This window comes from Lucilia cuprina, chromosome 2, assembly GCF_022045245.1.
Source record: "Lucilia cuprina isolate Lc7/37 chromosome 2, ASM2204524v1, whole genome shotgun sequence".
Taxonomy (NCBI): domain Eukaryota; kingdom Metazoa; phylum Arthropoda; class Insecta; order Diptera; family Calliphoridae; genus Lucilia; species Lucilia cuprina.
This window is the reverse complement of record NC_060950.1, coordinates 39,918,641-39,932,905: the sequence shown is the minus strand read 5'-3', so window position 1 is coordinate 39,932,905 and position 14,265 is coordinate 39,918,641. Positions and strand designations below refer to the sequence as shown.

Below are 14,265 nucleotides of genomic sequence, written 5' to 3'. Positions count from 1 at the left end.
AATGAAATCGTCAATTAATTAATCGATATAATTAACTACTCCCATGTATGCTCGAAAATGATTTTAGCCTGAAATCGTTCTAGATTGGCGTTGAGACCAATGATTTTTGTTCTGAACTGGTTTTAAGGAAGTGTTATGGAGTTGACACTGGTTCTTTGGAACCAGTTATTTAATTTAATGTAATTCTTCCGCACCTCTAATCTTTTAAAACATTTTTTTGTAAGGATATACTTTACAAGCAGTTTTAGTTTTTCCTGGGGTAGGACCTTTTATTAAAAATTAAATTAAAATTAAAAAAAAATCAAATATTAAGTCTTATGTATATATTCTATATTATTGAAAAAAATAAGATTTATTATGTATAAAAATGTGTATAACAAAATGTTTGCATGTTAAAATTTATAGTCATATATTGACAGAATTCTGTCTTCATTGTTTAAAATTTCTATAAAACCAATTTCGACGGTATAACGTTTTTACAGGATCAATTTCATAATGTGTTTCAACTTTATTGTCAATTTTATAATAATAATTACTTTTTATTTCAGCAAGTATTCGTTGTCTCAAGTGGGTTGAAGGACCTCAATTACTTTTTAGTGGTGCTTGCGATCATTCCGTTATCGTATGGGATGTTGGTGGAAAAAAGGGTATAACGTATGAATTGCAAGGACATAAGTTAGTGCAAGAACATATTTTAAATGAAACCAAAAATAATATTATTACTTTCTTAGAAATAAAGTATCATCATTGGCTTACGCTAACCATACTCAGCAATTAATTAGTTCTGGTGAAGACAATGTTGTTGTATTTTGGGAAATGAATGCTATGCGAAAAGAAGTTTCTCCATGGGTTGAAAATAATAATTGCCAAATATGTTCGCGTCCGTTTTTCTGGAATTTTCGTTCGATGATGGATCAAAAACAAATTGGTAAGTGTCATACTCAATAAAGTACAATTTGTATATATACAAAATAAGTAATGCTCTAAAAATAGAAATTTTTGTATTAAATCAATTACGCTGTCAGACAAAATAAGAAAAATTCGTTAGACACGAACTAGACGATATACGCCTGTAACTATAAATTTAATAGATAAAAGCTGCTTTTTTAGTTTTTTTATTTCGTAATCCTGTGTCCTTTATAAGGACTTAAAATTTTTAAAAAGTACATTTTTCAAAAAATATTTTAAAATACTTCTACTCATATTTATTCTAAATAAAATTTCAAATACGAAACATCAATTACAATAGGTTATGGGCCTTTGTTGTTTCACTAAAGAAATTTAATAAAGAGGATTTAACATAAAGGATTACATTCAAGATATTAATAAAGGTAATCAAGAATCAAGAAATATTAAAGAAATTATCTAGATGAGTGACAAATTCTATGGAATAGAAAAGCTGAATCAAGACAACTATTATAATTGGAAATTCAAGATTAAAATGTATCTGGTGAAGGAAGATCTGTGGTCCGTGATTCAAGAGCCTGTTCAGGACACATATGCTTGGAGAAAGAAGGATATGGAAACATTTGCAATTTTAGGATTATGTGTTGAAGATTCGCAACTCATCCATATTAGAAATGAAACTTCTGCCAAAAATGCTTGGAATAAGCTGCAACAACAACATGAGCGGGTAACATTAAGCTCAAAGGTGCATCTAATGTGAAAAATATGCAGCATGCGGTTAGGCGAAGGTGAGAATATGGAAGTGCATATAAATTCTATGATGGAATTATTCGATAAACTGCGGGCTATTGGAAATAAAAATTTTACTGAAGATTGGCAAGTCTCCATGATTCTTAGCAGTTTACCAACAAGCTATGATGGTTTAATCACTGCTCTTGAGGTAAGACCTGATAAAGATTTGACGATGGAAACCGTTAAAGGAAAATTAATGGAAGAATACTCTAAAAAGACAAATCGAGATGATGGATCTAATATTTCCGCATTAAAATCAAAAGCTATTAAGAAATTTGAAGGTAAATTATGTTTCTTTTGTAAAAAATCCGGACATCTCAAGAAAGATTGCCATAAATATAAAGTCTGGTGCAAAAACAAGAAATCTGTAAATATAGTAGAAGAACAAAAAGATGAGTGTGAATTCGTTTTAATGTCAAATATGGTTCCTGGAAATCAAGCTTCGTGGATTATAGATTCGGGTGCAAGTTGCCATATTGCCCGTAATAAAGAATTATTTACAGAAATAAATTATAACGATAAAGATCAGTCAATTTGTGTAGCAAATGGAAACAGTTCTCAAGCCAAAGGTAAGGGAGTATGCAAAATCAAGATTGGAGAAGCGTCCTTAATTGTAAATGACGTTTATTACGTCCCCGAATTCAATTCAAATTTACTATCAGTTAGAAAAATTACTGAAAAAGGATATAATGTAAGTTTTATAAAGAATGAATGTATTTTAAAGAAAAATTGTAAAATTATTTGTAAAGCTTATATTAAGGATGGTTTGTACACACTTAATGCAACTTCTGAAAAAGTATTTTCTGTTCATAATTGGTCATCATAATGAAGAAGGTTTAAACGATTATTGAAAGATAAATTAGCAGACATAAAGATAACTGAATGCAATAAGTATAAGGAAACGTGTGAAATTTGTTTACAAGGGAAATTTGCTAGAATTCCATTTCCGAAGGAAAGCTCTTCTGGATCTGCAAATTGTTTCGAACTTATTCATTCTGACGTCTGTGGTGCTATATCTCCTGCAACATGTAGTGGTTACAAATATTTCGTAACATTTATAGATGATTACAGCAGGTATTGTACAGTATACCTTTTGAAGACTAAAGATGAAGTATACAACAAATTAGTTGAATTTTGGAATTTAGTAAAGAATCAAGTCGGCCATTATCCTAAAGCCATTAGATCAGATAGAGGTGGCGAATATATTGGAGAAAATGTAAAGAAATTCTTATTAGAATGAGGAACTAAAATTCAATATACAGTTCCATATAGTCCACAACAAAATGGAATCGCAGAACGAAAGAATCGAACTTTAGTGGAAATGCTTAAGTGTATGTTGATCGATTCAAAGTTAAACAAAAATTTTTGGGGCGAAGCTTTAATGATGGCGTGTTATATTCAAAATCGTCTACCTTCAAGAAGTATAACAAAAACACCATGGTGTATGGAAAGAAGCCATCATTAATGGATTTTCATACATTTGGATCTTTATGTTATGTACAAGTTCCTAAAGAAAAAAGGAAGAAACTCGATTTGAAAGCAATTCAAAAAGTTTTTATTGGATATGATTTCAACTCAAAGGGATTCAGAGTTTTTGACCATAAGACAAATAAGGTTCAGATATCTCGTGATGTTGTTTTCATAGAATCTGATAAAGAAATTAGTAATGAAAGTTTACATAAGGAAATTTCAGATGAAAATAAGAATGTTGTTTACTTTCCTATGAATTGTCATAAAGATAACCAAGAAGCTTTTATAAACATTGATGAAACGGAAAACATAATAGACATTCCCGATAGTGAAATTGTTGAAAATCAAATTGAAGAAAATCCTGATGAGAGTAATAGTTTCGATGAAACTGAAATTTCAGAAAGTACAATAGTAAGTGTGGACAATTTTATTTCAAATAATTAAGTTTCTGATTCAGAATGGTCTGGTGCTGGAGAAACATTTGAATATGCTATACAAAGTCCAGATGTTGTTAGACGTGTTTCTAATAGAGCCAATAAAGGAGTACTTCCAAGTCGATACCAAATCAATTCTGCCGTTTTAAAACCTGATCCTAGTAATTTCAATGAAGCCATTTCAATTAAGGGGGAGAAGTCAAAGTGGATTTGTGCTATGCAGGAGGAGATTAAATCTATAAAGGAGAACAAAACTTGGGTTCTTGTTGATCTTCCTCCAGATCGGAAAGCAATTGGATGCAAATGGGTGTTTAAGAAAAAGTTAAATGAAAAAGGAGAAGTTGAACGGTTCAAAGCAAGACTTGTGGCTCAAGGATATAATCAGAAATTCGGAATTGATTACGACGCAGTATTTGCTCCAGTCGTTAAGCAAACAACAACAAGAATATTATTTTCAATTGCTGGAAAGGAGAAAATGAATCTTTATCATTTTGATGTAAAGACAGCATTCTTGAATGGTGACTTACAGGAAACGATTTATATGAAGCAGCCACCAGGTTTTACGTCAAATTAAACTCCAAACAAAGTATGCTTACTTAAAAAAAGTTTATACGGATTAAAACAAGCTGCTCGTTCCTGGAATCAATGTATTCATAAAGCATTAATTGAATTTCAATTTAAGCTAAGTTTAATGGACCCCTGTTTATATATAAGAAAATCTAAAGAAAATATTGATTATCTATTGGTATATGTTGACGATATGATTGTCGCAAGTAAAGAAATAAAATTTATAGATGAGATTTTTAACATGTTAAGTACAAAATTCACTATGACTAACTTAGGACCAGTTAAACATTATCTCGGAATGGAAGTTACAAAAGATAAAGATGGTCATTATTTATTTAGTCAAGAAAATTATATTAAAAGAATTATAAACGAATTTGGACTTCAAGACTCAAAAATTTCAGATATTCCCTTGATACCTTCATATAAGGAGTGAGATCGAAAAATTCTTAACATACATATATGTTTATAAAAAAGAAACCACTAAACTTACAGCTTTATTTTTTTTTTATTTGATTCAAATTATTATTACAATTTACAAAAAAAAATATTTTTATAGTTTTAATCACTAGTGATGAAATTTTGAACCCTTTTCGGAAACCCTTCCATTAACGTTTTTATAGTGCTTTCTGTCACTTTGCTCGAACATGTAGTCCATCTCCGTTTAAAATCTACCACACTTTTGGACACTTTTTTTGTACTCTTCAATTCTTTTTTAACAAGAGCCCAATATCTCTCCACTGGCCCTAGCTCCGGGCTGTTTGGAGGATTTGCCTCTCTTGGTACAAATACCACATTATTGTTCTTGTACCACTCAAGGGCTTGTTTACCATAGTGACAGGATGCCAAGTCAGGCCAAAAATAAGTGGACACATTATGAAGTCTTATGAATGGAAGCAGCCTTTTTTGTAAACATTCCTTGATGTAAATTTCGGTATTTATAGAGCCCGTTGTAACAAATGATTGGCTTCTTTTGCCGCAACTGCATATTGCTTGCCATACCAAGAACTTTCTGGGAAATTTTGTCTGCTTTTGGGTCCTAAACTTTTCTTCAACATTCCCTCGAGCATCAGCAACATAAAACTTTTGACCTGGAAGTTGCGAAAAATCTGCCAGAACATACGTTTCGTCATCCATTATGCAGCAAGAATATTTTTTTATAAAACTTGACTTCAATTTCCGTGCTCTGTTTTTGGCCTCTAAATTTTTAGCAGCGTTCCTGTCAGGAACTTTTTGAGCCTTGTATGTTTTTAAACCTGCATTAGCTTTAACTTTTCGTACCAAATAGTCCGAGCACTGAGCTAACCGAGCTGCTTTCCTACCGGATGTGTTGGGAGCTCTTTTGAAAATGCGTTCTATTTTTTGGCTTTAGAAACATCATGTGGACCATTCCTTCTACCTGAACCAGGTTTTCTATCAACTGACAAGTTCTCCCGGTACTGTTTAATAACATTGGAAACAGTTTGACGGCAGACCTTTGTATGCTTGGCCAACTTTTTGTAAGACCAAGTTGGGTTGAGTTGAAAATATTTAATAATTTCAGTACGCACTTTTTTCTGGTCACTCATTTTAATCAGATTAACAAAAAAATTAATATAATTGACATTACACATAATAACTGACATGTTTTTCAAAGGTAACTTGATCAAAAAAAAAATCAAATAATACTTTGGTTGAAAAATGTAATGAAAAACGTGTGTTAAGAATTTTTCGATCTCACCTTAACAAAATTGCAGAATTTAACTTTTGGATAATAAACTATATCAAAAGGCTATTGGAACACTTTTATATTTATCAGTAAATACAAGACCAGATATTACTGCAAGTATTGTAATATTAGCTCAGAAAACTCGAGCTCCTACCAAAGAAGATTGGAATGAAGTGAAAAGAGTTATGAAATATCTTAAAGGTTCAGCTGATTTATCTTTAAAATTAAGTAGTACAACAGAAAATAATGAATTATACGGCTATGTAGATGCAGACTGGGCTGAAAACAAAATTGATAGAAAATCCCACAGTGGTTACGTATTTTATTTAAATGGTGGTGTTATAAATTGGTCATGCCAAAAACAAACCTATGTTTCTCTATCTACAGCTGAAGCAGAATTCCTTGCATTGTCAGAAGCTTGTGAAGAAGCAAAGTGGATTCATGGACTACTTCAAAAAATGCATGTAAATGTAAATACACCTATAACAATTATGGAAGATAATCAGAGTTGCATTAAGATGGTTTTGAATGAAAAATTTAATGCTAGAACAAAACATGTTGATATAAAATATCATTTTGTAAAAGATTATTGTATTCATAATTTTATAAGTATTAAGTATTGTCCTACTGAAAGTATGATAGCAGATATTTTAACAAAACCACTTCCTAAAACACGATTATTAATGTTAAGAACACTTTTAGGACTTATTTAATTTATAAACAAAGAGAAGGAGTGTAGAAACAAAATACTTTGTTTATATTTTAACTTCTGAAAAATATTGTTTTGTAAAATTATTATTATAAGCATTGAATAATTTGTACTGAAAATTGAGAAAAATTTATTTATTCTAAATAAAATTTCAAATACGAAACATCAATTACAATACACCCGTCAGTGAAAACTGCACACTAGAGTGCTCCAAAAAAACTAAGTTTCGAATTTTGCCCGTTCCCGCCCCTAAAATTGTTTTACGGGTTATAAAAATAAGTCGTGCAAAAAATTAGGTCAATAGGACTACGGTAACTGGTGCCGCAACGGCTCTGAAGTTTGAAGATGCATTTACAAGGGCACGGTGGGGCAGAATGGAAATTTTTTGGAAATAAATCTGGCATTTCTAAACGGCTGATCCGATCGGGATAAAATTTGGCGTGAGCGTAGCCAAGGAGTTTTGAAGATGAACCCCGCAGATGCCCCAGGGACGGAGCTGTGGCGGCTCAAAGTAGGGTACCTACGACCTGTAAAAATTTTAAACTCGTGCCATTTTTTTGTTTTTCACCCAAATACAAAGATTTTTATATTTTCTGAAAGATATTGAAAAACATGCTTGGACATACTACTTATCTCTTATGATATCCGAGTTATAGGCATTTAAAAATTCAGTGATACAAAATTTACCATACCTTGGCCGTTTTTTTGTCCAAAATGTGTCTTGACTCCTTTATTAATAAAATAAAATTTTCTTTAAGAACATATAACAATTTTATAGTTTTCTAAAAGGTATCTTTACGCAGAACGCTTTGGCGTAAAAAACTTGTCCTATTTTTTGAAAATGTTGCCACTGCGTCCTTCCGAATATGACCTATTTTTTATCAAAACTTCAACTTTGGGCGACATGTTCTAAAATCCTAAAGCTGGGATCAGAAACTGCTTTCAGTTTTCTGATTTTGGAAACCTCAATATGTTTTCTATTTACTCCAAAAGTATTTTCCCAGCCCTGAAAGAAATGTGGACCTTATGGGCAAAAATGTAAAAATCCCATTTTTGGGATTTTCATTCCTATTTTTGGGAATTGCGGGATGCCCTTTCCCCTTTTCAATTTTTTTATTTGAAATGACAAATTTAACAATCGTTGAAGATTTCATTGAGTTTTGTTCATAAATAAAGATTTTGTCATATATTACATATTTGTTAAATTTCTAAAACTATGATTTATATCAAAATTTTAATAGGGTCGCAGATAGCTACAACAATTTAGTCCATATTTATCCCTTAATATCTTTTTTTAGTTAGATATGGAACTTCTCGACCCTTTACAAAAAATTTCAAGCCAATATCTCAATTACATTCAAAAATATGTTCATTTAAACCTGTGTCCTTCAATTTCATCTTTTTCATATTTTAGTATTAAGTATGACAGACAGAACATACATCTTGTGTTGAATAAAATATTTGGACAATTTTTAAAAAATATTTAGTTAATTATTTTATTAAAGACTATAACATTGTATATACAATAAAAAAATATAATTTTATTATGAGCCACGCACAACAACACCTAAATCACCCCACAAACCACCTTTCCCGCCCACCGAAATATAAAACACAATTTAATACAATATCATCTGTTAGTATAATAGCTTTTTTTATTTGAACTGTTTATCTTAAACATAATACAATTAATTCTTACAACCTACTTATATAGTTAATTCCTAACACTACTTATTTTCTATAAATTAATCTGTCATATCGGTATACATATCCAGAAGGTAATATAAGTCCTTTAAATCTTCCTCGTTTTGAGATGATAGAGTTTCATAACAAATCCATCTTTTTCGCATAGTTGAAAGAACAAGATCAGAAGATACAAGTAAACTATTAAAAATATCTTCATTCTGTGATTGCCTGGAGCATTTTCTTGAGCTGAAAAGTTGAACATGCTTAAAATCTCGATTCCTCGCTTCCTGGGCTTCTTCTGTTAACTCTCCAAGTGGAAGAATATTCGATTCAATTATTATTTGACCATGACACAATACTTTGTGTACTGTTGGTGTTAGTTCCCTCCATGGATACAGAGATACAAGTAATTTAGAAATTTCAGATGTATATTCCCCAAATCGATTTCCATTAATTTTATGTTTACTATTCAGTGCCATTAAAATAGCGTTAACTCTTCGAAGCAACTCCTTGTCGATTCCAGTTATTTTTGAAGTAATTTCAAAATCACGAAAAAACCTTCTCGTATTACCGTCATTTGTACTACCGCAACTTGGAAGTGGTTTGTCGATGTTTAATCCCATCTGAACTTTAAATTCTTCTTGGATTCTGCTTTTTCCGCAGCTCTCAGTTCTTTCAATTCTTCATTATTTTTTGTTGATTTAGTAAGATTTTCTGGCACACTTCTATATTTGAGGTCATATGCTATGTGTAAAAAGTAATCCAAAAATCGTATTCTGGCATGAAGTGGTGAAATTCCGAAAGACAGGACTTCTTCATTAATACTTCTGCTTTTGTTTATATTTGAGAATTGCGACTTTTTCTCATTACATATTGAACATCTCCAGAAGGAAGAAGTTTCTGTTATGGCATTGCTGACCTTTCCATCAATCATTGTTAAGCTTAGCTGATATGATACGTTAATAGAGAATTCCTTTATTTTTATGCAAATGGGCTCCAGGGCATTTATTTCATCTTTTATATATTCCACTAAATCTTTTGTTGTTTTCTTTGACTCCTTTATATATTCAAATCCAATGGGTCTACAAAAATTTTTTGAACCCGGAGTTGTATTGATACATATATCTTCAAATGAATTTCCGATGCTTGACGATGATGGATTAAGGGAATATGAACGAATTCGTAATGGCACTAATGATGACATAAATACACTTTTGTAGTCTGCAAATGTCCGACTTCCACAAGCTTGTTTGTATTCTGGAAGTGCTGATAAACCGTCACATCCCCACTTACACATTAAGACAACATCACAGTTATGAATTTTCCTTAGATGGTCTTCTGAAAAGTCTGACACAATTCTTGATGCTGTTAATGATGCTTATATACCAATTCATGTCATTTCCGATACAGGTATTCCAAAGTAAAAATTACGAACTGTCTACCTATTAACATTTTGGACTATATTACTATAACCTGTAATTCGAAATTATTATTATTATTCGAAATTATCATTACCTGTATATTTTTACCTACACGATCATAAACGAAACAGAACGAAATGATCTGTCAAAAATTGAGGTAAAAAAATAGTTATAAATTTCTGAAAATTTAAGCATAGTAGGACCTTTCAATTATAAGGATAAGCTAACAAATAGAAAATAGGTAAATATAAGATTTAAACATGTTCTGTCATATTTAATACTAAAATATGAAAAATATGAAATTAAAGGATACAGGTTTAAATGAACATATTTTTGAATGTAATTGAGATATTGGCTTGAATTTTTTTGTAAAGGACCGAGAATTTCCATATCTAACTAAAAAAAGATATTAAGGGATAAATATGGACTAAATTGTTGTAGCTATCTGCGACCCTATTAAAATTTTGATATAAATCATAGTTTTAGAAATTTAACAAATATGTAATATATGACAAAATCTTTATTTATGAACAAAACTCAATGAAATCTTCAACGCTTGTTAAATTTGTCGTTTCAAATAAGAAAATGCAAAAAAAAAAAAAATTAAAAAGGTCAAAGGGCATCCCGCAATTCCCAAAAATAGGAATGAAAATCCCAAAAATGGGATTTTTTACATTTTTGCCCATAGGGTCCACATTTCTTTCAGGGCTGGGAAAATACTTTTGGAGTAAAAAGAAAACATATTGAGGTTTCCAAAACTGCTTTCAGTTTTCTGATCCGAGCTTTGGGAACATGTCGCCCAAAGTTGAAGTTTTGATAAAAATAGGTCATATTCGGAAGGACGCAGTGGCAACATTTTCAAATTTTTGGATCTGTAAATGATATTGATCTGAAATTTTTTGTATATTATTGGAAATTTTGTTGTCTAACTAACAAGAAAAAATTGAGTCCATTTGGTCCAAAATTACGTCCGGTATTCAAAAAAAGGCGGACCAAGGTATGGTAAATTTTGTATCACTAAATTTTTAAATGCCTATAACTCAGATATTATAAGAGATAAGTAGTATGTCCAAGCATGTTTTTTCAAGATCTCGTCGAGCGCTTTCAGAAAAATTTGTATTTGGGCGAAAAACAAAAAAATGGCACGAGTTTAAAAATTTTACATGTCGTAGGTACCCTACTTTGAGCCGCCACAGCTCCGTCCCTAGGGCATCTGCGGGGTTCATCTTCAAAACTTAAATTCGAATACTCCTTGGCTACGCTCACGCCAAATTTTATCCCGATCGGATCAGCCGTTTAGAAATGCCAGATTTATTTCCAAAAAATTTCCATTCTGCCCCACTGTGCACTACAACAAAGTAAAAAGGATATTTTTATATTTAAAATGTAATTTCTAACCAAAATTTTTTAAAGAAATAATCGAAAAATCTGATCATTTTTAAGGGAATGCTAATGTTTTGACCAATGAAATTTTGAATAATATGAATATGTTTTTAATTTTTTTCTTTAAGATATAACATACAATTTTTTTGTTAGAGTGAAAGACCTACAAAAACTATAAACAAAAAGTGTAATATCTTTCAAATTTACCTTCTTTTTAATAACTGCTACTTTAAAGAAAACATCAATAAGGGGGTGCCTTAGTTGTGGCCGATACTGTATATAAAAATTAATGTGTATTTGTACAATGGTACAATGAGAGTCCTTTTTTGCACGGACAACTTTGAATATTATATCTCAGAAAATATAACAGTTAGAGTCCTCAAATTTTGTCGGAGCCACTTAAGTTTCAATATGATTATTTAGGATAAAAAGTGGGCGTACTAGCTGCAGGAGCGTGGCACCTCCCATATTAATTAAATACAAAAATTCGTTTATCAAGGAAACTAATAGAGTTTCCAAGAACTTTAACATAGGTACCTGTAAACATTTTGGGTAACAAATTGGCGGACTACCAATGAAGGGAACGGTACCACCCATATGAATAAAATACAAAAAATGTTTTATCTTGGAAACTAATAGAACTAGATTCCTCAAATTTTGAACTAAGGACTTTCATATTCATAAGAATATGGGGGTGGCTTGGAACCCTCTTATGAATTAAATAGAAAAAATAGTGATACTATAAAAAGCTAGATTCTTCCAATTTTACATGAAGAACTTTATTAATGTGATCATTTAGAGAAAAATGGGGGGATTGATTAATTAAATGCAATATTATTCTCATTTTTCATAGCTTACATTAAAATCCTTATTGATATTCGGAAAAATTTGCGAACTGGCAATAATTTGCGTGTCACTTTCCATGTGTAAGTTTTTTTTATTTATATTGCTTTTAGGGTACCAAAGCACACTGGGTACAGCTAGTGTTTTCATATTTATAAGTTAACTAGTTTTACCAATAGTTGCTACCCTAAAAGAAGTGTAAATAAAAAAACACTACGATATTGTAGATTATATCTATTATAGTTTTCCAGGCATAATTTTTTTTACATGTCGCTCAAATTATTGGGACTTCTCCAATTTCTCCAAACGTTAATTTAATATTAATATAAACTATAAAATATTTTAACCGTTATATCAAAACCTACATATCCGGGTATGTTTTTAATTTTTGAAGTATCTCGAGATCTGTATATCGTATCGGCTTGAACCAAAGAATAAATAAGAAGTGAAACGCTGTCAAAAAGTACCTAAGTCTACTGTCAGTCGGTACCTAACTCTAAGAATGTATTAGTAGAATTCTCAAGCCAACATAGTTGCAAAAAATCGGATTTAAAAATTTAAAAAAAAATTATTTCATTTGAATTTATATTTAAAAAGATTTCTTTAAATATTTTGCAACATAATTTATCTATAAACATTATATATGAACGTATCTTTGCTTTTTAATCTGCAATATTGAAATAATAATTAAGTTAGTTGAAATATTTTTTTCTTGTACCATACGAAAATTTACAACATTGTTCTTTTTTCGTTTTAATTTCAACAACAAAAATTAAATGTCAAAAAAATAAAAAATATTTTTTTTTCGTTTGTAAAAAATTGAATCTTTTCGGGCTATTAAATATATTTAAAGTGTGCAAAAAAATAATAAAATATAACGTTAAGTGATGAAAAATATTTTCAAGTTCTATAAGCCACGAATTTTCGCGACAAAGTTTTGAAGTTTGGAGAGAGAGTAAGTTTCTTACATATGTGTTGGAGTTACACAGAACTCGTCTGTGAGAAGAGCGTAACGTTGTTGTTGTAAAAAAATGACAGCGTTTCACTTCTTAGTGTTCAGTGGCTTGAACTATAATTTCAGAGTAATGTTTTCTAGACATTTTCCAAAAATTATTTAGATATGGATATATTAAACCGATTTATGACCGATTTTCTATTTTTACCTCATGTATCAATACCGAACATACCTGTGTACGTATACGTATTATATGTCAGTTATCGGACAAAAATTATGTTCCATTATAAATTTTATGTTTGATTATTAGAATTATATATTGAATCCTATGGTTGTTTGTGGAGGGCGAAGAAGATAAGTCTAAAAAAATATTCCCATAGTCCTAGACGTTGTATTACTACTAAGCGTTTAAATATGCAGCAATAGCACAAGATTTCTATGTGTGACTATGCAATAAATATAAAACTTTCAAATTTTTGCATCACTTTATAACTAGAAATATTTGTTCTATTTGCAATTTCTTTTAGCAGGCGCAAAATATTTCAAAACAATCGAAATACATTTTTTTGTTTTTGCAGCGCACGCATACAACAGTCGAACTACTATTGCCATGGAAAAATTGTGCAATATATTGTGTTGGTTCTAATACTGCCAGTAGAAAAAATCAGCAACTGCCAGTTGCAATTTATCGTATTTTTACAATACGGCGGCTCTTTATATTTTATATTCAATGCATCTGTCAAATTTTCTTTAAGATTTGCTGTGCCTTTTTACTTTGTTTTTATAATAATCAGAAATTAACCCCATGTTTTCACGCTTCTCTTTGGTATGTTGTGTTCTATTTGTTATTCTACAATGTTGAAAAATTTCCCTTATTGTGTTTGCTGTCTATTTATACCCTACACCACTTTAGTGGGGAGGGTATATTGGGTTTTTGTTGATGTTTATAACATGCAAAAATATTCGTTTTATTAGAATCGTGTTCTGAGTCGATTTTGCTTTGTCCGTCCGTCTGGCTGTCCATGTAAACCTTGCGTGCAAGGTACAGGTTGCAATTTTCACACACACTCTTTTTTTGGCCCAAGGACGAAGCCTATTGAAAATGGATAAAATCGGTCCATTATAGCCTAGCCCCCATACAACCGTACGCCCCGAATAGGGCCTTTGGGCTCATAATTAAGTTAAATGTTCTATTATGTCAACAAAAGTCATCAAAACTTAGTTCTATAGAACTTTTAATGACATTATCGTATTTTGTAATGATCGGGCCTCATTTGACCCATACATACTCCCTCCAGTAAATGACTTGAAGGTCAAAATTCACCTTTAAACACTAAAAACACTTGTAAGTTATACATAAATTACTTTGAAGAAGACGTGAATTCCTCTACTAA

At 30.9% G+C, this 14,265-nt stretch overlaps 1 protein-coding gene across 1 annotated transcript in view; it reads left to right on the top strand.

Annotated features, from left to right (window-relative positions):
* LOC111688698 (WD repeat and FYVE domain-containing protein 2) overlaps nucleotides 1–14,265 on the top strand; it is a 43,375-nt gene that overhangs the window by 18,794 nt on the left and 10,316 nt on the right. The window contains exons 4-5 of the mRNA XM_023451199.2: nucleotides 549–675; nucleotides 732–928. Coding sequence (XP_023306967.2) covers nucleotides 549–675; nucleotides 732–928 — 324 coding nt within the window. The remainder of the gene's footprint in view (nucleotides 1–548; nucleotides 676–731; nucleotides 929–14,265) is intronic.